Source organism: Chlorocebus sabaeus, chromosome 21 (genome assembly GCF_047675955.1).
Source record: "Chlorocebus sabaeus isolate Y175 chromosome 21, mChlSab1.0.hap1, whole genome shotgun sequence".
In the NCBI taxonomy this organism is placed as follows: Eukaryota; Metazoa; Chordata; class Mammalia; order Primates; family Cercopithecidae; genus Chlorocebus; species Chlorocebus sabaeus.
The window spans coordinates 114,721,561-114,749,423 of NC_132924.1; the positions used below are offsets into that span (position 1 = coordinate 114,721,561).

The 27,863-nt window shown below is 43.6% G+C and overlaps 1 protein-coding gene across 3 annotated transcripts in view; it reads right to left on the minus strand.

Moving 5' to 3' along the window:
- Positions 1 to 27,863, minus strand: part of DENND11 (DENN domain containing 11) — an 88,546-nt gene that overhangs the window by 9,005 nt on the left and 51,678 nt on the right. For all 3 annotated transcript variants that reach the window (XM_007983184.3, XM_037991178.2, XM_007983182.3), the window contains exons 2-8: positions 22,922 to 23,021; positions 21,830 to 21,988; positions 11,010 to 11,163; positions 3,249 to 3,387; positions 2,155 to 2,286; positions 1,874 to 2,024; positions 1,143 to 1,211 (exon numbers count right to left, since the gene is read on the minus strand). In XM_007983184.3, coding sequence (XP_007981375.3) covers positions 1,143 to 1,211; positions 1,874 to 2,024; positions 2,155 to 2,286; positions 3,249 to 3,387; positions 11,010 to 11,163; positions 21,830 to 21,988; positions 22,922 to 23,021 — 904 coding nt within the window. The remainder of the gene's footprint in view (positions 1 to 1,142; positions 1,212 to 1,873; positions 2,025 to 2,154; positions 2,287 to 3,248; positions 3,388 to 11,009; positions 11,164 to 21,829; positions 21,989 to 22,921; positions 23,022 to 27,863) is intronic.

A 27,863-nucleotide genomic window follows, 5' to 3' on the forward strand; every position in this document is an offset into this window, starting at 1 on the left:
CTACTAAAGTTAGCAAAGAAACCATTTGGCATTAATTATGGTGTGATTAGGGAAATCTCTAAACAAGATGGCCTGTCAAAATCCATTTTCCTGTTGAGGGAAGTGACCGGGGTTTAAACACAGCCTGAGAAGAGGCCCCCACACACTGCTTTTCTCTTTCTGCTTAGTCATAGGAGGAAGCAAAAATTCAACACCACCAACAAAATGAACATGAGCCAACATTACCCTTGGGTGTTTGCTCTCCCTTGATGACTCTTTGGGAGGAGTGAGATGCACAGATCAAGATTTAAAAGTCACTGCTTTAGAGTGCTTTATGAACAAACAAGCCCCGTTCAGGACAGCGCTCACTGTCTAGTTAGACTAGACAGTCCAGCCCCATACAGCTCTCAGGTCTGCAAAGTGCCCGGTACCTGAAGTGGCCCTGGGTGCTCAGGAATTTCAGACACAGTGGTACATGTCATACTGGATGAGACTGTGGCTGTGCTCAAGCCTCAGATACTTTCCACCTAAACAGGATGTAGGTTTTAGGAAGTCCCCTATTAGAATCAAGATGCTGCACCTTTGTAGAAATGCCCACATTAAGTTTTCAACATCAAACCACAACCTCAGCCCTGGAAGACCAAAGAGGAAGCTGGGAGAATTCAGTTCACAGCACAGAAGGCTACTGCACCCAGCTGTCTAGGAATGAAGTCAGTGCTGTGAGGTGGAAAGGCCCTGGTTCCTACCCCTACGGGGCAAAGAGATTTCATTTGATTCAAGAATTAAAATTTCAGATTATCCCATAATACTCAGTGCAAGGAACTACTCTATTCAAAGGAGGCAATGGAAAGGAGAAGTCCCTGAATCCTGAGGGACAGACAGCTTCTGTGCAGTGGACATCCTTGATGGAAAAGCCCAACAAGAAAAGAAACACTAAGACTCCTGTTTTCTCTTAAGGGCCCTGCTTCTTTCCGTAAGTCCTCTGGGTTCCCCCAATGGCATTGCAGGCTCAGGTTTGCCTCTGTAAGGAGCCTGGCTCGAAGTGCCCTTGGCAGCAATAAAGGGCATCCCTGGTCCACAGTGAGTGACATGGGAGGGATGCACGTCACTCAGTGCTGAAGGGATCCTCAGGGAGACCCCACGCCCATGGCCCCAGGACTCACAGCACGAAGAGGTCCTCTTCACAAGGGTTGTAGTCTTCTTCTACTTCCTGGGAGTACAACAGCATCTGCCTGTTGGGAAGGAGAGAACCATGAGACTCTGGTGCAGGTACCAGGACCCCAGTCACAGGTGAGGCCTCAGCCAGGCATCTTCAATGGGCCACCACCTCCCAGGAAGCAGCACCAGCCAGGAAAGGGATCAACAGGGTTTGGACTCAAAATTCCTGGGGTCCAGGGCCAGTTCTGCCCCTGGTAATCTTAGGCAAGTAGCAATCTTTCCCAGTTGTCTATCAGTGGGGGATGATGATAACATTTATTTCATAGGATCACCAGATTATTGAGAATGACATCAGATACATATAAGCAAGCTTCTAATACAGCGACCAACACAGCGAAGGTGCTCAGTCAAGGTGCTTCTACGCCGCACACACAGGTACATCTAAAGGTCACGTGGAGAGCATCTGGCAGCTAAGGTAATTTCCACAGATTCCAAAGTCCATGAGAAGAAAGAAACCAGCACCGTGGATCTACTCCCCTCCTATCAGGGCAGCATACAGGAAGCCTGGCCTCTTCCACCGCAGGGCTTCCCTTCGTTTCCATCTCCATCCCAGGCAGCATGGGGACTGGCAGAAATGCGTCAGGGAAAGGACAGAAGACAGGCTTTGCAGAGACCCCCATGCTGGAGCTGCCCTGAGGAGGGTGGAGCCCCTGGTTCTCCCCGTAGCTGCCGCTACCTCTGCTCATTGAGCCGGCGGTACTTCTCCCTGTCAGCACTGTTGATCTTCAGCAGCGGCTGCAGGTGGTCGTGGTGTGTCTTCACATTCTGGTTATCCACGTAGACGTCATACAGCTCCCGCTTCTCCTCAAATATCTTCTCTGTGGTGCCTGTGGAACCCGGGGTTAGAGAGGCGGGAACCCACCCGACCCCCCTGGGAAGCAAGGCTCCAGGAGCCCCGCATCTGGCAGGAGCAGGGCTGGGACCTGAGGGCAAGATGAGGGGGGGCCCCGTACTCACAGGCCACATAGGACACCTCTACCTCCAGGCTCTCGATGTCGGCCACGTTCACGTAGAAGAAAGGCTTGGACTCAGGAATGGTGCCCCCGATGCCAGGCAGTGAAACGTTGGCCAAGCAGCAGCAGCAGTACACTGTGGGGACAGAGGAGGTGAGTGGGGAGGGTCTGCCCCTCCACCCCCTTCCTCCCTTGGAGCCTGCAGCTCAACACCTCTGCTCTAGGCTATCTGGTGCCTCAGGAGCCAGGTGGTCCTGGCATTCTGAGGAGACTGGAGGTAGCAAGCCTCTTTAGGTCCCACAGGAGAAACTGATCCCTCAAGGTGACGTCGGCAACATGTTTCCCAAACCCAATAAACATTTCTCAGTCTTTCTCTAGCTGGTCATGCTTAGAATTTGACCTTGTCAGAACTCCGGCCTCTATAACCCTTGTGTCTTCTGGTTCCCCCTTCTGCCTGTCCCTCCCCAGTCCTTTCTGTCCTTCCACCTTTCTGGTCCACCTCCTGTGTCTAGAACACCCCTCCACACTTGTACTTTCCCCAGGTAATGCTGTCCATCTCAGATATGAGTGCAGAAATAATCTCTCTCCCTCAAATCTTTATCTCCAGCTCAAACGCCCACAGGTCCTGACCCAGCTATGCAGGGTGGGCGGACACCCCTGCTGTGAAGGTCTCAAGGCAGCACACCCTCATCACATCCCACACTAACCTTTTCAAGGCAGCCCCCGGCTGCTCCTCAGTCCCCCATCTGGTGGCCCCACCACCCTTGTTATCCTAGACTCTTCCGTTGCAGCCTCACACACATCAGAACCTTTACAATCCAATCTGACAAGTTTTGTCCAGTTTCTCTAAAATACATCTAGAATGCATCTTCTCTGCTTTAATCCAGACCCTAATCTTTGGCCACGCCACTGATGTGTCATCCGGCCCATCTTCTACATTGCCACCAGCGTTCACAGCCAATCAGGTCACTCCTGGGCTTAAAACCCCATCCCCTTGATGTGGCCCAAACTCTTCCAAACTTGATCAGTGACAGAAAGACTCAAGCAGTTCCTGCTCCAGGGATTTAAGCAGCACCCCTGACTCTGGCTTCTGGTTACCTCTATAGCACACCACGCCCACAGGTGGGGGAGAAAATATCAAAATGCGCTTTCGAAGTAAGGCAAATTTCCAGAGGATGAGGATCTGTTCTCCAAAGAACTTTATAAACTGAGACATGCAGCCAGCTGGGTGTGTGATCTGAAAAAATTGAGGGGAATAGGGAGGAGAAAGAGTGAGGAACAGCTTGTTAGAAATATAGCTAAAGGTATCTAATCCTCACCTCCGAAATTCTGAAGTCCATCCAAACAGATACATTAAAGGATGCTTATTTCCACACAAAATGATGTTTTTCACTTTAAAAGTCTTCCCTTTAAACTGGATTTCTATAATACAACAGCTCCCTGATACACTGATGTTTGAGTTTAGAGATCATTCTTTTACTCAGGAGAACAATGCAAAGAAAACAAAGCTAAATTTAAATTTTAAAAAAATCAGAATAAAAGCATCTCTGAAGACACATTCTGCTTCAATAAGAAAACTCAACTTGAAAACATTACTAGGCACTGTAAGTAATAACACAATGAGCAAACAGTCCCCAGTCAGATCCCAAATCTACAGGACTACTACTGTGCAAAGTGAGGTGTCTGCAGAAGTCACAGGTAGGAAGGAGCCCCTGGCATAATCCCTGCTACACTTCACCTCTGACCACTCTTCCTTCTTTTTTTGAGATGGAGTCTCACTCCCTCTGTCACCCAGGTTGGAGTGCTGTGGCGTGATCTTGGCTCACTGCAACCTCCACCCTCCTGGGTTCGATTTTCCTACCTCAGCCTCCCAAGTAGCTGGGATTACAGGCATGCACCGCCAAGCCCAGCTAATTTTTGTATTTTTAGTACAAACAGGGTTTCACCACATTGGCCAAGCTGGCTTTGAACTCCTGACCTCAAGTGATTCACCCACCTTGGCCTCCCAAAGTGCTGAGATTACAGGCATGAGCCACCACGACTGGCCCCACTCTTCCTTCTGACACTAACTGGCAACCCCTGAATTGCCTTCTGGGAACCCTGAGCCAAGGAGTATCATAAGGGGTTAAGAGCATAAGCTCTGATCCCAGGAAGAGCTGAATTCCAATCCTGGCCCTGCCATTTACTAACAGGGAGATCTGGGGAAAGTTAGCTAATGTTTTCAGTTCACTATCCTTAACTGTGAACTATGGAATCATCACTTACCTTGTAGGGTTATAAGGACTGCCTGAGACAAAACATGAAATAGCACATAAAAACAGCCAAGGCTATTTTTAGAACAGAAAGGCTTCAAACTCCAGGCCTCACAAACCCCGTAAGCTTTGTGAAAGGTCACTTCCATGCCAAAGTGCCAGAAGTAAGAGCTCATCACCCATCAGGGAGGCAGGCAAGAGCACTTCTGAGAGAGGCACCGACTCCCAGGCTGCCTGCTAGGGTTTAACAACTACCAGCCTTTGGGGGCACCTACACCTGAGCCTCAGGGCAGCCTCTGCACTCTGCCTGTCCAGGTCAGGGCTGTCCTGGGCCCTCCGAAGCTGCATCTGCAGTACCCGGAGAGGATATCCCTTTCCAAGCCATCACTCCTGCACTGATACCATTTCCCTACCCCATGCCAGGATAAAGGCAACCCTGCGCTGAGCATGCCATTTGCCACCCATGCCTACTCCTCTGCCACCACATCTCAAATCAGGAGGAGGAGAGGCACCAAGTGACCAAGGCTGGTTGCATCCCTCCAATCACTATCTCTCATCAAAGTCTTAACAGCAATCAGATAGGAAAGGGCGCCAAAGCATGCCCTCATTCCTCCCAGCTTTCCCACTGGTTATCTTCAAGCGTCTAACTTGTTCTTCCACCACATGGAGGCCAGGCAGGGCTCGCCCAGCGTATATTTTATAGGTTAGTGGGAGAAACAGGTAAACAAGCATTTAAAATACAGCCTGATGGGAGCCGTGATGGGAGAAGAATGGGGGTTGGTGGAGCAAACCAGAGGGTGCCTCATCCCACTCTAGGAGAGACAGAAAAGACTTCCTGGGGGAAGTGATGTTGAAGCTTTGACATAAAGATGAATCTGAGGCTGGGCGCGGTGGCTCACGCCTGTAATCCCAGCACTTTGGGAGGCCGAGGTGGGCAGATCACAAGGTCAGGAGTTCAAGACCAGCCTGGTCAACATGGTGAAACCCCACCTCTACTAAAAATACAAAAAATTAGCTGGGTGTGGTGTCGTGGGCCTGTAATCCCAGCTACTTGGTAGACTGAGGCAGAAGAATCGCTAGAACCTGGGAGGCAGAGGTTGCAGTCAGTTGAGATCGTGCCACTGCACTCCAGCCTGGGCGACAATGCAAGACTCCGTCTCAAAACAAACAAAACAAACTAAAAAAACAGATGAATCTGAGGGAAGGTGTTCACATACAAAGGCCTGCAGGTAAGAGGGAACATGGCCCTTCTTGGGACCTGCAAGTAGTTCAGGTCCTGTGCCCAGGCCCATGCCAGGAAGCACTGCCCATAGGACCACCTCTTCTCTTCTAAAAGAGTCAGCTCTAGAGACTTCTCACCCCTCCTCACTTTACCAGGCTCACTGCATATGCAACAGAAATTTCTCCTGCTTTCATTGACATCTCTTTCCCTTTTTCCAGCCTTGTTTCTCTGTGGCTTTTACAGAGATCTCTCTTTCCTTGATGTCTCCAGTGTGTACCTTCATGTTTTCCCTCCAACCTTGCAAGTCCATACTCCATCCTCTTTTCACTCCAATTTCTTTTTACTCCCTAACCTCTGTCAGCTCAGTCTCCATAGCAGGCTCTGATAATACCCATGCCTGCCACTAGGGAAGCCCTCCACTCCTGGGGCCCAACCCTCCTCCCCTATATCCCTCTCCCACTCCCCCATTTTCCTAAGGGGAGCATTTAGCAGCCACATCTGGATCTCTCAGAGAGGTCTTCCTGTTCCCTCTGCTTCCTTTCCAGTTTATTTTCTTTCCCTCTGAAACAGTCCTATATCTGACTCCTACATTAAAAGTCTACTTCTTTAAAGTTTTTTGTTTTTTTTTTTTTGAGAGGGAGTCTTGCCCTGTGGCCCAGGCTGGAGTGCAGTGGCGCTATCTCGGCTCACTGCAACCTCCGCCTCCCGGGTTCAAGCAATTATCCTGCCTCATCCTCCCAAGTAGCTGGAATTACAGGCGTGCGCCACTATGCCTAGCTAATTTTTGCATTTTTAGTAGAGACGGGGTTTCACCATGTTGGCTAGGCTGGTTTCGAATTCCTGATCTCATGATCCACCTGCCTTGGCCTCCCAAAGTGCTGGGATTACAGGCATGAGCCGCTGTGCCCAGACTAAAGTTTTTCTTTATACGTGTGTTCATGTTGTAAAAATTCATTGAATTATATACATATGATTTTTGAACTTACTTCTTTAAAGTTTTATATTTCAATAAAAAGCTTAATGATATATATACGTTATTTTCCATACATGACAAATAATCATATATACTATTTTTGAACTTATTCCTATAAAATGTTATATTTCAATAAAAACTGAAAGATATATTACATTATTTTCCATCCATGACAAGTATTATATCATACATGCTATTTTTTTTTTTTTTTTTTTTTGAGACGGAGTCTCACTCTGTTGCCCAGGCTGGAATGCAGTGGCGTGATCTCGGCTCACTGCAAGCTCCGCCTCCCAGGTTCACGCCATTCTCCTGCCTCAGCCTCCCGAGTAGCTGGGACTACAGGCGCCCACCACCACGCCCGGCTAATTTTTTTTGTCTTTTTTAGTAGAGACGGGGTTTCACTGTGTTAGCCAGGATGGTCTCGATCTCCTGACCTCGTGATCCGCCTGCCTCGGCCTCCCAAAGTGCTGGGACATACATGCTATTTTTAAGTGTCGTCATTTGTTTTTTCCTGGCCCTGCCTTTTTTATACTTGTAAGCCTTGGCCTACCCCATCCCATACTTTACCTCATCCCAGGGAATACATTTCTTAAGCTTGTATATACCCATCAATACTTTCCATGTTTCTGTCTGGGTGTGTGTATGTGTCTATCTAGACAGAGACTGTGACTGTTTAACAACAGTGTAATCATATCACATGTACAGTTGGCCGGCCCTCTGTATCCCGATACCATATCCTTAGATTCAACCAACTGCGTGCAGATAAAGAATATTTGGAAAAATAAAGAATAACAATAATAAATGTAAAAAACAACACAGTATAACAACTATGTGCATAGCATTTCCATTGTATGAAGTATTATAAGTAATCTAGAGATGATTTAAAGCACAGAAGGTCCCTGATTTACCATGATTCAACTTACCAAGTTTTCAACTGTATGATGGGTTTATTAGGAGGTAGCCCCATAGTAAGTCAAGAAGCTCCTTAAGACTTTGATGGGATTATGGTTTCTACTGAATGCGCATTGCTTCCACACCATCATAAAGTCGAAAAATCATACATTAAGTGGACCCATCGTAAGTCAGAGACTGTCGGTTGCGTTGCCAGCATTAGATGCACTTTTGACTTACAATGTTTTCAACTTACAATGGGCTTGGGGGGTGTAAACCCACAGTAAGTTGAGGAGTATCTGTATATGGGAGGATGTGCATAAGTTACACGCACAGACTACACCCTACTATATGGGGACTTCAGCATCTGCAGATTTGGGTATCTGAGGCAGGTCGCCTAGAACCAAGGCCCTGCAGATACCAAGGGATGATGAGTTTTCTGCACCTTGCTATTCTCACACAAATGAGATCTGGTGGTCCTTCCATGTCATCTTCTTATGCTCGAATTCACTATTCACCACGGCTTTCAATACACATGCCTTCTAGTTTTCTACCACTGCGAACAATGTTGAATTAAATATTGTTACACATACATCATTCTGGTAGATAGATCCTGAGGAGTAAAGTTGCTGAAACAAAAGCCACGTATGTTTTATTTATTTGTTTATTTATTTAGAGAAGTTTCACTTTGGCGTCCAGGCTGGAGTACAGTGGTGCGATGTTGGCTCACTGCAACTTCTGCCTCCCAGGTTCAAACAATTCTCCTGCCTCAGCCTCCCGAGTATGTGGGATTACAGGTGCCCACCACCAAGCCTGGCTAATTTTTGTATTTTTAGTACAGACAGGATTTCACCATGTTGGCCAGGCTGGTCTCGAACTCTTGACCTCAAGTGAGCCGCCTGCCTTGGCCTCCGTAAGTGCTGGGATTACAGGTGTGCGCCACCATGCCTGGCCATGTTTTTTATTTTGATGTGCTGACATACTGTTTTGTAAAAAGACGACACTCCACATTTGTATCTGCAACCATGACAGTACCCTCTTCCCTGCATCTCCTAGGGTCTAACAGTTATGTTAATGAGCTGTCCTCAAAAGCATGGGCAGTTTTCTTTTTTCTCCCTTAGTCCCTCATCTCTGGACTCTTATGGGGAGGAATATGAGTACATTTAGGTCACATGCAGGTCACCTCCCTGTAGATTTGGAGATAATTCCAACAGAAATTTGACTCTGAAGGAAAAAATGGGTCTCAGTTATGAGCAGACAGAAAGAGAACAGGACTCAGGTCAGTGCAAGCCCAGAGTACCTCCAATGGCCCTCTGACCATTTCTTAATGATTGTCTCTCAGCCTATACCATGGGCTTGGGAAACCTGTAAAGGACAATTCCTAAACTCACACGCCAATTGGCTTCCTGTTAGAGTTCTTCAATGGAGAGCAAGGATTGTGGATTGAAAGGCAGAAGGAAATCTCTTCAGCTTCTTGCTCCAGCTAGTATTTCTCCAGCAGCAGAAGACACCCACGACTCCAGTCTCCAGCTTTCCTCAGCATGCACAGCACAGGTGCAGCCACACCTCCTGAGAGGTCCCAGCATAGATGTGCAATGCCTCCCTCAGTGATCTGAGTACTGGCTGTGTAGGGACCCCTCCTGCAGGCTCCCATGGTTTTGATCATTCTGCTTCTCTTGCTTTGTTACCCCAGCCCTAGGGGAGGGTAGAAGGCAGCCTCTAAGATAGTCCCCAGTGATACCCACCTCTTGGTATTTACAGCCTTATGCGATCCCCTCGTCCTCTTAATTTGCTTCTAAGAAAATATGGTGACATTGCAGGGCTGTCACTTCCATGATTAGGTTACAAAGGGCTCTGACTTCCATCCTGCTAGTACACTCTCTTACTGGCTTAGATAAAGCAACCTCGCATAGTGGAGAGACCCACATGGCTAAGAACTGAGGGGAGCCCCCAACTAACAGCTAGCAAGGTACTGAGGCCTTCAGTTCAAAACAGTCCTCAAGAAATTCAATCCTGCCAACACCCACATGATCTTAGAGGTGGACACCTCCCCAGTCAAACTTTCAGATGATCCCCTAACCCTGGCTGATACCATCTCATGAGAGATCATGACATAGAGAATCTGGTTAAGCCATGCTGGGATTCCTGACTTACAGAAGCTGTGAAATAATAAATATGTACTGTTTTAAAACATTAATTTGGGGATAATTTGTTCCACAGCAATAGATGACTAATATAGGGCGTTAGTCAGGCTATTGTCTATGATTACTAATATATTGGTTACCTATTCCTTTTCTACTCCTTCAGCCTTCCAACTCCTATATTACTGATTTTCTGTATTAAATTAGTTTGAAATACCTAGCATGGTCTCTTTTCCCAGTAAGTCCCTACTTGGTACTTATTAGGATTCAAGTTCCAAGGTCTACTATTTAAGGCTCTCTACAATCTAATTTCAGAACCTAGTTCTCCAATCACTTCCCTCATGCCGGCTGACTTAATCCCAGCCAAACTAGTTTGCTCATGTCCCATGAACTTGTCTTGCATTTTTCCGTGTCCCCATCTCTGCAAAGACAATAAAGTGGGGCAGGACACATGCACTGGCTGTAGCACTAGACCTCTGTTTAAAACTTGGCTCTAACTCCTATTAGCTATAAGACCTAAAGCAGTCACTAGCCCTTTATAAGCTCCGGTTGCTTTCACTGGAAAACAAGGATTAAAAAAACATTTACTTTTATTTTAGAGAATGCTGCAACAGGTATAGATAAATAGCTGGCACAATGCGTAACTCCCAGAAGGTGCTAAGAGAGTGACAGACCATGGTTCTCACTGCTGCTCACACCTTTCCTGGTTCTGGAATCAGCAATCCTCACTCTCCACCTAGCCAAATACTCAGGGACCGCATCCTCTCCTAAGACATCTTTCCCAGAGTTCTCCCTTGGACTCTTGGCATAATTTCTCTACCAGGGGAGCCCTAGGTTTCCATGGAAACATCCTGTGGCCAACCGCAGGGGACAGAGAAGAAAGAGAAAGAGGAGATTCATGTTCTTAGTCATATTTGCACCCTTCCAACACCTAACGCTTCGCTGGGTGTTTTGCTAACTGTAAATAGGCATATTCTAGTACCAAAGCCAAAGTACTTCAGAAACAAATACAAAATGAAGTAACGTCAAAAGCATATTCACTAAGAAATGTCATACTTATTCATCGAACTCTTCATCTTTAGTTCAAATGTCTGGTGTTAAAATATCAGAAGCAATCAACAGAAGTAAATCCGTCTTTTCACGACTGGCCTATCACGCCTTTATACTATGATTACAGAAGTGTCTAGAAAGCATATTGTTTAAGATAACTTGCTTTATGTTTTAAACAAACCAAATGCTTATGTTGCAACTCTACTGTATCAAAAGTAGATATTTTGTATGATCCAAAGACAAAATTTTTTATTCATTAAAAATTAATCAACAGCTACTATTCCCAGATACAGATCCAGTATCGTGTAAGAAAAGCAGGGCTAACCTCACCTTCATCTCAGGGTACATGTATCGGTGGATGGAAGGCAGCCAGTAGACCGGGGGCAGGCTGCTGCCTCTGCCAGGACCAGCATGGAGCACCCCCTTTTTGTCCTCATAGAAGGCGGCCAGATGAGAGTAATGTCCTGGCATCTCCAGCTGGTGCCTGCAGAAAAACACACACATGCATACACGCATACATGCATACACACACACGAACACACACACACACACACACACACACACAGTGAGAACAGCCCTGGTCACAGCTCTGCTACCACTCCTACCCCCCACCCACCTCAAGGGCTGTAACACTCAGGGGCAAAGGCCCTGACATACTCCAAAGATCCCCATTTGGAGGCTGCTTAGGTCACCTCCTTTGATGCTACGGAAGATCCTGAGGAAAAGTTCAAACATGGGCCTGAAACTCCCTGACAGCACCATGGAACACATTCTTTTTCTCATGGGAAACAGACAGAATTAACAGACTATGACTAATGTCTATTGTTCTTGAGCAAGGTACGCCGCACACTGGGTGCCACTTCCCAGAGAATGGCCGCTTCCTGTGAGAAGGGGCCAGCTTGGAAGCCTAAAATTCCCTGCTTAAAGCCGCTCTTTGTTTAGAGAACTCACGCTTGCCTGCTTGCTTTGTGGTTATGGAAGAATACGGAGAAGCTTACCTCCAATGTCTCAAATAAGGGAAAACAATTATTATTGGATATCACCAGGGCTCATAATTTCTGCATTAAGTATAATAATAAAGAAATAAAAAGCATCAGAATCTCTTCTCTGCCCGCCCCACTGGCTTGGGTCGCAGAGCCTGGCTGTGGCTGGCCCTGCTGGCTGACCCCAGACCCCAGAACCCAGAAGGCAGCACCCTGGGCCATTTGGACAGTGGAGAATCCTGCCCCCCAGTGGAGCTCAGGAGCACTGTGAGGACTGTTTGTCACTATGTTTAATGGGGCTGTTATAGGTTGAATTTTGTCCCCACAAAAAAGATGGGGCCCCAGCACCTCGCTCAGAATGGGAACTTATTTGGATAGCATCTTTACATAGGTAATCGAGCTACAATGAAGTCACTGGAGCCGGCCCTGGTCCAGTATGAATGCTGTCCTTATAGAAAGGGGACTTTTGGACACAGAGACACACACATACAGTGAACAGCAGGTGAACATGAAGACAAGAGACTGGGATGATACATCTACAAGCCAAGGAACCCCAAAGATTGCCAGCGTCCACCAGCAGCTAGGGGAGAGGCCTGGAACGGATTCTCCCTCATAGCCCCAAAGGGAACTCACACTGCTGAGACCTTGACTTTGGACTTCCAGCCTCTAGAACTGTGAGACAGTATGTTTCTGCTGTTGTAAGCCACCCAGTTTTTGGCACTTTGTTATGCAGGCCCGGAAAAGCCCTAATTGAGGGAGGAATAAAAGGCACCAAAACCCTCTTAGCCCATCGTTATTTTCTCAGTGTCCTACAATTTCCATCAATCAATGAACAAAAAGCAAAATACGGCTTCACTGAGCAAGGGAAACATCCCTAATTATGGTTGGCCCTGGAACAGCAGTGATTAAAAACAGGCACTCCCCGCTGCCACACTGCCTCTGCAAACTGCCACAGTGGCTTACCCCAAACTATGACACAAACTGTTCAGAGCCAAGATTTCATCAACCAACTATAGCCTTCCATTCTCCAACCATCTCCACTCCAGACTGACTGACAGCTCTTATGTCAAAGTGATGACAACAGACCTTCAGACAAATTTATATTTTAAAAAGGAAAAAACTCATCACTATATTCATATAATGATTACTAATGTAAGATGGATGATAGCTCCAATTTCAGGGCCCCTATACATTTTAAGTTTTGACAAGGAGGCAGTCCTCCTGTAACAAATAACTCGTTGGGAGGAGGGTGCTTATAATCATTTAGTTCACTTTTACAAATGTTCATGAGCTAGACAGGAAACCCATGGTCTAAGCTGTGTCTGACTATTCTGAGAAGATGGCAATTTCAGACACTTTTTAGGGAAGTTGGTCAAACTGATCAAAGTTTGATTCACAGAAAAATCACACAAAGGCAATTATGTTCAAAGGTGTTTTTATTAGGATGGAATTTCCCTAAAAAGAACACTGAGAATATTTTATTATATTTTAATACTATATTTTCTGTGTTAAAGGGGGCTGTGTCAGGGGTAATTTATATTTTTTCATTCAAAGGTGTTTCATTAGGATCAAATTTCCCTAAAAATACTGAGAATCATTTCATTATGTTTTTGCTACTACTATATTTTCTGTGTTAAAGGGGGCTGTGTCAAGGTAATATTTTTTCATTTTCTATGTTTATTGTTTGCTGATTTGCTGCTCAATTGCCTTTTCTGTTTGACTACATTAAACTGTATACTTGAATCATGATTCTAAAGAAAAGTTCGGTACAAAAGTTAGAATCCTTTAGACAAAGAACTAATATGAGGATTCTGTCCTTTGACTGCCTCAGATATTACTGACTGATGGGACAGAACAAGGCAATAATATGGAATCTGAACAGACAAAAACGAAAATTGGCAGTTCCTGGATGAATGTCAAGCAACTGTTGTATGAAAGCCCCAAAACTTAAACACACTACAGATTTTGCAACAAACAAGACTGTCAAACCACAATATCAAGAAAGACCGAAAAGTACTGAAACAAGGCTCAGAGTGCTGGATAAGTTAGTCTTCAAAGATGATGTCAAAGGAGCCCTTCCTGGTGAACTTACCTATAAGAATGCAGAAATTGAGAAACCACCACACTGAAATGTATGCCAAACCACCCATGGAACCCATCCAAGAGCCGTGACACTGTAAAAACTAGAGAACAACTGGCTCAATATATATTATTAATCTGAAGCCATAGGCTGCTGGGCCAGAGACACTGGGATTCTCCTTAAGCCCACAGCTCCTTCACTGATAAAACACAGCCATATGTGGCCATGCAGATGCCCAATGCAACTGACCCTGCCTGTCCCTACCACACGGGCAATAATTCATCCACAATCAGAATCAGAGATGCCTCGTGCAACAATTACACTTCATCACTCTGGTGTGTTAAGTATTGGTCTGAACAGGCCGGGCGTGGTGGCTCATGCCTATAATCCCAGCACTTTGGGAGGGTGAGGTGGGCGGATCGCTTGGGGCCGGAAGTTCCGGACCAGCCTGGCCAACATGGTGAAACCCGTCTCTACTAAAAATCCCAGCTACTAGGGAGTTGAGGCACAAGAATTGCTTGAACCCAGGAGGTGAAGGTTGCAGTGAACCAAGATCACACCATTGCATCCAGCCTGGGTGACAGAGCAAGACTGTCTCAAAAAAAAAGTATATATATATATATATGTGTGTGTGTGTGTATTTACATATGTGTATATATGTGTGTATATGTGTGTATGTGTGTGTGTATATATATGTATATATCTGTCTGAACAAATCGCCTCCTAGTTCCTGGCTTTGCAAATGCAGAAAAATAAGCACCCCCATTTATTACTGCTGGTGCAGGGATACAATGGCACCACCTTCTGAAGCGTAACTTACAGCTTGTATTAAATTGTACATTGTATATAGCCTCTGATCCAATGATTCCCCTTCTCGGATTGTGGCCTAAAGAACTATTTCTGGATGTGAACAGTCATTTACTCATAAGGATGCTGATGTGCACGGTGGTGAAAAAAATAAGGAACACCCTAAAACCCCAATAACAGTGAAACAGTTAAATAAATTGTGATGTATCTATATATTGAAATGCTGTGAAACCACAATAATATTGAGGACTATAATTCATGATACATCGGAAAGGTTAATATACCAAGTTACAAAATTTACATACTAAATGACCTCAATAATCCTTTTTTTTTTCCTTTCCCTTTTAGAGACGGAGTCTCGCTCTGTTGCCCAGGCTGGAGTGCAGTGGCGCGATCTCAGCTCACTGCAACCTCCACCTCCGGATGTATTTATCACCTAGCTTCAATAATATTTGATCCATATGGTTATATCTATACCCTATACCTTACCATCACCACTTTTTTCCTAGAATGTCTTAAAGAAAATCCCACCTCATAACATTTCGTTGATAAATGCTTTGTAAGGCATCTCTAACTGATAAAATCTGTTTAAATAACTAACACATAATCGCCATGCCATTATCTCACCTAATAATAATGCCTTAATATAAATATCCAGTCCACATTCAAAATATAGCCACTGTCCCCCAAACGCTATTTCACAGTTGGTTTGAATCGAGACCTGAGCAAGGTAAAATGTGGTTATGAGTCATGGGTCCGTTTCTTCAATAACAGTCCCTCTTGCCTTTTCTAATTTAATTTTTAAAATTATGAAATAGTTCTCCAATATCTTCTGATTCATAAGAAATAATCGTTAAAAAGACTCTTTAGAGATACTGAGGGCAAAAATTGTAGATGAAATACAAGTAAATAGGTTTGGAACACTGGAAGTCAGAAGAAATACAAAACACAGATTAAGTGCTGCAGAAATGAAGACTAGTGAATTCATGTAAAAGCTGCTGCTGTATTCAAGTATTATCCTAACCTAGACTTGAGCTTATCTAACTGTGCTTCCTTCTTTTCCTCATACTCTGTCATATAAGTCTCTTCTGTTACCTATAGCCCTCTTTAATCACCCAGCTGTAAAACTTTTCTAGCTAAGACTCAAAATCTAGAAGCCATAAAAAGATGAATGAATTCAAAGAAAAACACCTATATGACAAGAAGGTAATGTTAAAAGACAAATGACAAAGTGTTATATAAGTTTTCAATTTATATAACAAAGAAAAAATTTCCCTATCGTGCAAACTCCTAGAAATTAATAAGAAAAGGCCGGGTGCGGTGGTTCATGCCTGTAATCCCAGCACTTTGGGAGGCCGAGGTGGGTAGATCACATGAGGCTGGGAGTTAAGAGACCACCCTGACCAACATGGAGAAACCCTATCTCTACTAAAAATACAGAATTTGCCAGGCGTGGTGGCACACGCCTGCAATCCCAGCTACTCGGGAGGCCGAGGCAGGAGAATCGCTTGAACCCGGGAGGTGGATGTTGTGGTGAGCCGAGATCACACCATTGCACTCCAGCCTGGGCAACAAGAGCCAAACTCCATCTCAAAAAAAAAAAAAAAAAAAAAATTAAGAAAAGCTAAACAAAATATAGCAAAGGCTAGAAATGGTTCACAGAAAAAGAAATACAAATGACTCAAACATACATAAAGGTGCTCAACCTCACTTATAAGAAAAATAAAAATTAAAACTATACTGATGTACAGTTATTTCTTCCATCAGGTTAGAATGTCCAAACTCCCAAACTTTCATTTTTGTGTTGGCAATGTTGTGATGAAACAGACATTCCCTTGCATTACTACTGGGCATGCAAATGGCACAACCTCTATGGGAAGCAATTTGGCAGGATCTATTAAGATGACATACACATATATCCTTTAAGCCATCAATTTCATTTCTGAAAATTTAATATACAAATATACCCCTCATGTGTGAAATGCATGATATTCAATGCAGTATCATTTGTAGCAGGAAATGGACTGGAAACAACCAAATGTCTATCAATAATGAACTTGATAAATGCTATTATTCTATACATGGCATATGACACAGCTGAAAACAAGGAAGAAACTCTCAACGTACTGATGAGATCTTTCATACTGTTGAATGAAAAAGGCTAGGTGCAAAACAACACGAATAACATGCTATCTTTTGCAAGAAAAGGGAGACAGTATGAATATACATATTTGTATATATACATACACACACTTTGAGATAATACATGAGAAATGAATTATGATTACCGAGATTTGGACGGATACGGGAACTGGGTGAGTGGCAGTCTGCCACACTCTTCTTCTTTTAGTAACAGAACCTTCCAAATTTTAGATGGATACATGGATGCCCAGCTAAAGGCCACATTTCCCAGATTCCCTTGCTACTTATGTGTGCCTAGTAACCAAGAACTGGTCAATGGAATGTGAGCAGAGGTGGTATGTTCAACTTCCAGATCCCGGAAGTTCCAGATCCCGGAAGTTCCAGATCCCGGAAGTTGAACATACCACCTCTGCTCACATTCCATGGAGCCAAGGTCTTTCCCTCTTCCTATAGGCTGGAAAACGACAATGTAATGGGGAGACAGCTTCTACCATGTGGATAAGACAACACTCTAGAAAATGACATAATGTAAGACTGAATGACTCGGGTCCAAGAATGACCAGTGGAACAGAACCACCTACCCACAATGAACTACTACAACTGCCATGCTGGAAAAGCTATAATTCTATCTTACTGTGTCACAGTATTGGGGGTCTCTTCTTCATTATAGCAACGCAGCCTATACTCTAAAAGCCAAAAATGATACCTGGAAATGAGTTACTACAGTATCAAAAACCATACTGAGACACTGGCTTTGTTGCTGGAAGGGGAGGGTGGTGAGAAAATAGATACTGCAGACTAGAAAGCTGGCAACCCTTGTTACACTTGTAGCAAAACATCTGCTAAAACTTCAATAACTTGAGACCCTGTGTCCTCTGAATTTGTAGCTTTAAGGGGAAGCAGTTGGAAATAGAATGTGTGCTGACTGCCCCTTATATGCTTTTAGTGAGCTACTACAAGAGTAAGATAAAAACAAGGAAGAACTGGCTGGTTTGCAAGGAAAAACGGAATAAAATACAGCCTACTAAGGGTCATGTGTTCTAAATTTGGCAATATAAATCCATTGAGATTTCAACAATTTGGGACCCCATAGGGCTGGAAAAGTCAATGCTACTGTACCCCAAAAGCAGGAGACAGGAGTCTCTCTCAGGGCATCTATGAACGTCTGCAATTTAGTATTCTTGGGCAGACAAGGGAGTCAGCTTATTTACAAAGATCAGATTTAGGGAATCACCTTAAGGAAGTCATTATGAAAATGAGGGAGAAAGGGATCAGCCAAAACGAGAGGCCAGTAACTATAATTCAGTCTGCTAATTAAAATCCATGACCCAAAGAAGATCTTTGGCCATGGATACTGTTACCTGGAACTGACTGGAAGCAAACCAGAAGTCAATTTAGTTTTTGAGGGACATGTATTGTCACATGCTTGGCTTATAAAAGCCTATGACTTCTTGACCCCAAAATCTATATACCAGCAGGAAAGGTGTTCTAAAGCTGTACAGCCTCAAGAAGGGCATGTTCTCCAATGCCCACTGCAGATGAGGTTATGGAGGAAAATGAAGAAAGAATCTTCTAGAAGACAAAGCCAAGTATCATGGAGGAAAATGGACAGGGGATTCTACACAACAGAACCAAAGTTGAACCAACAGCATACTGACTCTGCAATTCCTGCTCAGCAGAATTTCACTGTTGTTATGAACTAGTGACCATCCGTATTTCTCATTCTTCCCTTTTCCAAACAGGAGTTTGTATGGTGGTTCCTACTTCACCTCCTTTATTGCATTTGGGAGGTAGGGAGTAGAGGGACTTGTCTATTCTTTCATAAGTTTTCAGGGTAAGAAGAACCATGCCCTGGCCTAATGTAAAGAACTACTGCACACCACAGAGAAATCCTAGATTTTAGACTGGGAGCATGAACTGAATGAGACTCTATGACGTCTCCTTTGGGGTGGGAGGAATGGCCTTTACAAGTGGGAAGAAGAGTACACATGTATACCTGAGTGGCCAGAGGGGCAAACTGAGGCAGAAGCTGTTGACTTCTCAAAGTCAAGCCTTCCCTCTTCCTGTCTGTAACCAATGCCCCAGAGTTCTAACTGGTCACAGGGTCACCCACCTAATAGTGATGCTTCCCAGTCTGCTTTGCTGTTGGGTGTGTCTCTGTGATTGAGAACTTGACAATGGAATATGAGAAGTGAGATATGCAAATTCTAGTCTTTCCCTCTTCCCTATGAGCTGAAATGCAAACATAATAGCAGTGAGCAGCTTTCAACATTTGGGAAAGGGCACCTTGCAATACAAAACCATTCTTAGGATATGGTAGAATAACAAGAGATGAATATGGGTCCCTGAACAATTGTATGGAACAGAGCAGGCTACCTAACTTGACCACCTGCTTACCTCTATGCTATGACATGAGCAATAATCTTTTACCTTAATTGGGCCATAGTAATTTTGGGCCTCTGTTCTTGTTTTTAGCCAGGACCCTAACTAATATAATAACACCTTAAAATTTTTGGATTTTGAACCATGAGACTGTGTTGCCTACTTGGAAAATTAGCTTTTTAAAAGGAATAATATTGTTTTAAAAGTGTCAAAATCCCAATAAAATGGTCTTTTTTAGAACTTCATATTACTTCTGAGACACAAAAGAAAAAACTGAGGAAATATTTTGAATACAGAAAAAGATATAAGTGCAAATGTATTTTCCACAGCTCCAAAAGGTAGAGGAGCAGCTAAAAAAAATAAACAATTAATAGAAACATGCTGCATGTTCAGCCACAGAGAATAACCAATAAATGTATGGGACAGCTCCAGCAATAAAGAGCTATTAAAATAATCATCGAAATGACAAACATGGAAGACAATGAGGAGAAAATATATGCATGACAGGCATTCCTAGAGAAGGAAAAACAAGAACGCAAAAGTTAAATATTTTATTACAGAAGAAAAAGTTCCTAAAATTAAAAATAAAAGACCTATCTATTGAGCAAAGGGGACAAACTATCCCAGAACATTCTGATACGAACTAATAAACATTTGGCAAGTTCAGGCCAGGCACGGTGGCTCACACCTGTAATCCCAGAGCTTTGGGAGGCTGAGGCGGGCGGATCACGATGTCAGCAGTTTGAGATCAGCCTGATCAACATGATGAAATCCCGTCTCTACTTAAAAAAAAAAAAAATTAGCCAGGCATGGTGGCGGGCCCCTGTAATCCCAGCTACTCAGTGGGCTGAGGCAGGAGAATCGCTTGAACCCAGGAGGCAGAGGTTGCAGTGAGCCAAGATCACACCACTGCACTCCAGCCCAGGTGACAGAGCAAGACTCCGTCTCAAAAAACAAAAACAAACACAAACAACAAAACAAAACATTTGGCAATTTCAGAAACAGCACAGACAAAGATAAACGCTATAGGTATCTGGATGGAGAAACTTCTCCAAAAGGACTAATTTCAGATAACAGTAGAACAATATCTATAGCATCCTGAGGGGAAGAAGAAAGCATTCAAGAACTGTACAACCAGCTGAGGATAAAGGGAACAGGCCAACAGTATTGATCATGCAAGATCCTTTCAAAGAAACAAACGTGTTTGATGGTAAAATTCCACCATTCAAGAATTTTTTTATTTTTTTATTTACTTTTATGTTTTAGACAGGGTCTTGCTCTGTTACTCAGGCTGGAGTGCAATGGCACAATCATAGCTCAGAACTTCTGGGCTCAAGCCATCGTCTCACCTCAGCCCCCTAAGTAGCTAGGACTACAGGTGCACACCACCATGCCTGGCTAATTTTTTTGTTTCTGTGGAGTTGGAATCTTGCTTTGTTGCCCAGGCTGGTCTTGAATTCCTGGCTTCAACTCATCCTCCTAAATTGATCCTCCTTGGCCTCCTAAAGTGCTGGGATTACAGGCGTAAGCCACCATTCCTGATCAATTTTAATGTTTATATATTGTTTCTCAGTAAACAATTGTTACATTTTGTCACATGTTGTCACATTTTTCATAACCTTTGTTCTTAATTTTGGAGGAATATTTCAATGAATAGTGTATCTTACTGTGAAAAAATATTTACTTGAAGTTATAAGTAAAAGTATGTTTAATGTATGTCATTAACACAGCCTGCTATTTGAGAAAATTAAATCTATAAAATATTAATCCTTTTTTGTAAAGATATTTGTATTCTACAATCACATTCATGGAATATTGTCAATGGATATCTGTGAGTGTTACTACTTGAGAGGATTTTTAAAAATCCTTTGTACTTTCATATAAATTTTTAAATAATAAACATGTTTTTTCCACAAACAACAAAGTTCACACTTTCAAAGCTGAAGATCACAATTATGTCGCATAAAAATGTTTAGTGATAAATTTTAAAAGTATAGACTATAAAAGAATATACATATTGTATATACTCAAATATGTATTTTAAACGTACACACATACACAGAAAAGAAGTGGTAACATTTTGTCAGTGCTTCAGGGATTAGGGATAAATTTTCCCCTCAAAATCTGAAATCTGAAATGTAATCAGGTTACTTGCATGATAAAAAAATGTTAAAATTTTTTTTGCTGTTAAAAATTCTCTTCCTATCCCAGGCAACTTGGCTCACACCTATAATCCCAGCTCTTTGGTGGGCTGAGGCAAGAGATCACTTGACTCCAGGAGTTCAAGACCAGCCTGGGCAATATAGTAAGAGCCTGTCTCTACCAAAAAAAAAATTTTTTTTAAGTTCTCTTCCTATTATCCCAATCATAGTAAGAATCCCAATAAAAAAAAGAGTAGGCTTTTTAAAAGTTTAGGATTTCTTTGCCAACTTAGGGCGAGGAGGTAACTATTGTGGCTTTGAATAAACAAAGATCATGTACCTGTCAACAAATGACTTAATTTTAAAAAGTGATGGCAGTATTAAATCCAAACTGAAGGCAGAATATACCCCGGCTTTCATTATAGAGTGAAGACTCATCATGCAGGACGTTGGCTGAAATGAAAGGACACTACCCGAGGCGTGAAACATCGCCATGGATGTTCTTGGAAAGACATCTGCCGCTCTGGCACGCAAGTGCTGTCTCCGAGGGCTCGTGCCATATGCACCAGCTGGTGGATCCTGCTGCCTCCCTGCACATGTACGGAAGCCACGTACCGAACCTGGTTCTCCAAGAAGTGCATGTAGCGGTAAAGCAGCGTGTAGGAGGGAGAGAGGATGCCCACAGACTTCATCCGCGCGCCACGTTCCAGCTCGCTCTCCACTGGCATGTTGGCAAAGCAGGCCAGGCCGAAGAAGGGCCCCTTTCGGAAATAGCTAGAAGAGACCAAATACATAGCGTGGCTCAAGATCAGAGAGGAAGTTTGAGATGCAATCCTTAACAAAACAAATGAACTGTGTCCGGGGCTGTCAATGACAAAGCTCAGCCTCAAAGAAACAAGTAGGCCAAGCCACTTGACCTCACCGACGAGACGAGCAAGGCTTGAAGAGATTATAGAACTTGCCAAGGGTCACCTGGCTGGAGCTGGGAGTTGGTCCCTGGCAAGTCTGCTGCTCAGCTGCCCGCGATCATGGGACACATGTCTTCTCTCCTGCACCACAACTAATGACTTGCATGGGAGAAGCAGAACCAACATTCCTCTTCAGGCTCCTCTGGAACTAAGACTCTCTTTCGTATCATAAACCGCGTTGATTCTTCCCTCACTTCCTGAGGCTCTGATGTTTTTCACTGAGCTGCCGTTTTATTTTCTCCTCTTTCTCACACTTGTATCAGTCATGAATTCAGCCCCATGAGGAGATTAAAGCCACTTCATTACCCTTAAGGTCTTTCCATTGTTCCTTCTCACAAAACTCTCTGAATGTGCCACTACACAGGACTAAAAAATGGCCTGACTTAAAGCTGGAATTTCAAGGTTTAACACATAGATGTCCTCAGTTAACCCACACGGGGCTGAAACTGTGCACCTTCATTAAAACCAAACCTCAAGTGAGGTCCATGTAGTTTCTGAGAAAGTGAGAGAACCTCTTCTTAAGGGATTCTTGAGATTTGTAGGTCATGAAGCCTATTGAGAACCTGATGAAAGCTAGACATCTCACTAGAAAAATGATGTCAACACAAAACTATCCATGTATTTTCAAGGCATTTACACACAGCACATGAAGACCTCCTAACAAGAACCCTTCTGCTTTGGGGAAAGTGTGGAGACAGGGGGAATGGTACAAAGAAGACTCCAGTTCAGAAGTACTTACATGAAATCAGATTGGATTTTATGGGACCCACTGGCCATAGACTTGAACTCAACACCTTCGAGGTCAATATCTTGAGGTAAGCACCATTCTACCATGTTCCCTGTAGGAAAAGGAAGATGCAACATCATTCAAAGAAAATGGGTTAGTACAGGGCTTAGCACACATGGCTTCTCAATAAACCGACTGCTGACTCAGCCTGACACAGACCAGCGAGATGCTCAGAGCTCAGCTCCTCCATCACCGGCAGGGGTGACACCAGAGGATCCGGAGATGGACACTGAAGGAACCTCCCATCTCCGCCCTCAAACACTGTTCTCCTCCCTCAGGAGGATGCTGCCTTTGATTCTGTCATTCTGCTCAACCACTTCCAAATCTGCCTTTTGTGGCCTCACTTCTCTGCATGTTTTTTTAACCTTACGCCCTCATTTCCTTATCTCGTGTTCTCTCCTTAATCCCTTGAGACCTTGATTCTATCTATAGCCACTAATGACTGGGAAAAATCCCAAAACATTTTTTAAACTCTCATTCTCATGAGAGTTTATTAGCAAATTAGGATTTGCTAATTCCTCAAACGTTTCTCCTCTTTTTCCTAGATTTCCATGATAGAATACTATTTTAGTGCTTTTCCTACCTGTTTGACCAGTGTAACTCTGTTTCCCTCCCTCTCTCTCCTCTCTAAGTGAGGTCCTTCTTCAAGGGCCAATGATATTTGCTTCCAGAATTCTGGGACTCATTCACTCATCATTAATTATTTGGTTTCTCCTGAGCCAGATGCTGGAGATACAAAGTCCCTGACCTCAGTGAGATTAGATTCCGGACAGAAATGAGGAGATCTAGAGGAGATGAGCAGTTATAGTGCAGGGGGATCAATGTTAGGACAGAGGATGAGGTGTGATTTTTTTTTTTTTTTTTTTTTTTTTTTGAGACGGAGTCTCACTTTGTCGCCCAGGCTGGAGTGAAATGGCACAATCTCGGGTCACTACAACAAGCTCCACCTCCCAAGTTCAAGGCTATTCTCCTGCCTCAGCCTCCTGAGTAGCTGAGACTACAGGTGCGTACCACCACACCCAGCTAATTTTTTTTTTTTTTTTTTTTTTTGAGACAGAGTCTCGCTCTGTCACCCAGGCTGGAGTGCAGTGGCATGATCTCGGCTCACGGCAAGCTCCGTCTCCCGGGTTCACACCATTCTCCCGCCTCAGCCTCCCCAGTAGCTGGGACTACAGGCATCTGCCACCACGCCCAGCTAATTTTTGTATTTTTAGTAGAGACGGGGTTTCACCATGTTGCCCAGGCTGGTCTCCAACTCCTGGCCTCAGGTGAATCACCTGCCTCAGCCTCCCAAAGTGTTGGGATTACAGGCGTGAGCCACCACCCCAGGCCAAGGTAGGATTTAAAAGTACAAGCATGCCTCAGGCTGCGGGAATCAGGGAACTACACAATAGCATGTTATCTGGAGTCTTGAGAGAATACTATAGAATACTCCCTGTTGTTTTCATGCATATTCAAAAGGGTTTAAAGCAAAACACTAAGCTACTTGTGAGATTTCATTTCAGAACAAACTTGTTATTAACACTCCAAATCCTAATTTGCTAGGCATTAGAAAAACCATCAATAATCCCAGTCAAACAACGCTTTCAGATAATTGTTCAGGGCATCAGGGAATATACAATCTAGTCTCAGGACATGGTAGTTATCATAGAGCATTGTCGAATCCCACACTCAGCAGCCCAAGGCATGTTCAAATAGTTTATTTGCAAAAGAGGAATGATTCCGATCATTGAGTCAATTCACTAAAGTGAAAAGCATGAAAAAGGAATTAAGAGTTCATAAAACAGAAAGCTTTGAACAATGTTATGTTTGTCAGGGTCAAAGATAAGAAAAAGCACTCAGAAAGAAAGAGGGGTGACCTTGGGCATAAGATGAGCTTTTTAAGCACCAAGTTCCCCCACGCTTTCTTATATTTTCCCCTACCATCCATTCTATGACCTCTACAGTCCAGTGGATTTTTTCCCTGTGGCATGCATCAGGACAGCCGGCGAGCTTTAAAAGGTGCCAGGGGCTACCCTAGGTCTACAGAATCACCATCTTCCCTGCCCTGCCACACGGTGATTCCGCTGATGCACGGCAGCGATGACAGCCCCTGCTTGGGCCTCTGTGGACATGCTCCTCACCCTTCACAGTGGCAGTATATGCTCAGCAGAGGAAACGGACAGTCTGGGACAGAGCTACAATGAACCTCGATAGGCTCTGTCCTCCTCATACTCAACCAACCTGCTTCTTCTAATACTCACTGCTTTGTTTACCCACACGCCACACATGACTGGGTTCAGCTAGCTCAAACTTAGCTTCTTTCCTCCAACCCAGCCTGCTCATGACTACTCAGTGTCTTAAAACTTTATTTACCCAAATGTTATATTGAAGTATAGCATAAGTATAGAAAAGTGCCAAGATGTTCATTGCAGCACTATTCACAATAGCAAAGGCAAGCAACCAACCCAAATGCCCACCGACGGCAGACTGGATGAAGAAAACGTGGTACACACCACAGAATACCATGCAGCCACCGACAGTAGACTGAAGAAAACGTGTTACACACCACGCAATACCATGCAGCCACCGACGGCAGACTGGATAAAGAAAACGTGGTACACACCACAGAATACTATGCAGCCATCGATGGTAGACTGGATGAAGAAAACGTGGTACACACCACGGAATACCATGCAGCCACCGACGGTAGACTGAAGAAAACGTGGTACACACCACAGAATACCATGCAGCCATCGACAGTAGACTGGATAAAGAAAACGTGGTACACACCACAGAATACTATGCAGCCATCGATGGTAGACTGGATAAAGAAAACGTGGTATGCACACCACAGAATACCATGCAGCCATAAAACGGAACAAGATCATGTCCTTTGCAGGGACATGGATGGAGCTGGAAGCCATTATCCTCAGCAAACTAACATGGGAACAGAAACCCAAACACTGCATGTTCTCACTCATAAGTGGGAGCTGAACAGTGAGAACACGTGGACACAGGGAGGGGAACACCACATACCAGGGCCTGTCGGTGGAGAAGGGGAAGAAAAAGCATCAGAATAAATAGCTAACGCATGAAGGGCTTAATACCTAGGTGATGGGTTGAGAGGTGCAGCAAACCACCATGGCACACGTTTACCTATGTAACAAACCTGCACATCTGCACATTTATCCTGGAACTTAAAATTTTAAAAAAAGAAAAGTGCACAAAGTACAACTCAATGGATTTTCCCAAAGTAAACATATTTGTGTGAGTAGCACCCAGATCAAGAAGCTGAAAGAACATTATTTGTACATCAGAACCCTCCCTCATAAAGCCTCCAAGTCATTAACCCTCTCTCATGAATTAGCTTAGCCTCTTCTGAGTTTCTGCAAATGTAATTATAGTTTATATTCTTTTATGTCTTTTATGTCATCCATGCTGATGTGTGTAGCAACAGTTTGTTCATTTAGTACTTCTATCATATGCATGTAGCAGTTTACCTGCTTAACTAGTGATGCACATTCGGGTTACTTCCAATGTGAAGTTACAGCAACGGGCACTGCTGTAAACAATCCTGTATTTGCCATCTGCTGAAATAGCTTAAAGTGGCATTGTAATGCATTGACCTGGTTAGGCTGAACTATCCTCCTCAGAATTTCCCTTCTTTGTATGCTTCCAGCTGAGATTTGGAAGTGAATCAATAGCCACGTTATGTTTGCGTCTATAAGGTCGGTGCAGAAGGTCCACTGCGTAGCTGCTTCTCTGCAGGCTTACCACAGTGGTGAGGGGCAGCAGCCAGCCCTGACGATGCTGCAGCCACCATCCCTTCATCTTCCTTCAGCTTCTCCGACTCCTAAGCCAGGTGTGTGTTTAGTTCCATAATAAAGGGCATCAGCTTCTCCTTAGGAGACACCCACATCACCAAAGCTGGATACAGTAACAGCCTGATCCAAGTTCCCATCTATCTTCATGAGTTTCAGCTTCTTATTCTTCCTCTTCCTCCTCCTTCTCCTCTTCTTCTTCACAGGTTTACTCTCTTCCTTCATAACTGTCTGCCCAGTAGACTTCAAACTCCAACAGCAGACACAAGTAACAGCCTTATATAGATTGTCTAACAGCTCCCACAGTTGCATAAAACCAAATCCCTGCAACAAATTCCTTTATGTATCTCCTAGTTTTTCTGTTTCTTTGATTGAATTTTGACCATCACAATATGCACATTTCTATTACATCCCTAGGAATAGAATTGCTTTAAGAATGTTTGCATAACTGCAAACTAAGACACTCTCAATGATTCCCAAAGTAGTATTTCCCAAGCTTATGTTAATAGGGCTTCTGCAAAAAAGAAAACAAAATTTTGTGAAATGTCTGTTTTTTTGGTCACGTTATCTTAGCTTAAACAAAGCTAGACACATTCCTCTATTGCAGAACTTCTCAGAGCCTTTAATATGCCACTCTGTATTGTGAATCTCCATGAGATCAGTAAAGTGCTTACTGTTTCCCCAAATTATCTTTTTTAAAGGAGTATCTTAAGATTTTTTAAAGGAGTCTCTTAAGATACTCATTTTATAGAAGGCATTTTTTTAAAAAAAGAAATATAGGTATATCAGGTATGCAAGCTGTCCTTCAATATCCACTCTTCCCTTCTTATATTTATTATATATTAACAGATTTATATATTATATATTAACAGATTTATTAAGGGCATGCATGTGTTTAAAAAAACTAATGAATTAGTGTTAATTACCCTAGAAATAGTAATAATATTATAGTTATATAGGAAAATGTTCTTATCCTTAGAAGGTTTATACTCAAACATTTAGGAGTCACATATTATCATATCTGTGACTTACTTTCAAATGGTTCAGGAAAAAAAGGCATATCCAGATCTGTATATAGTCAGTTCTACTTT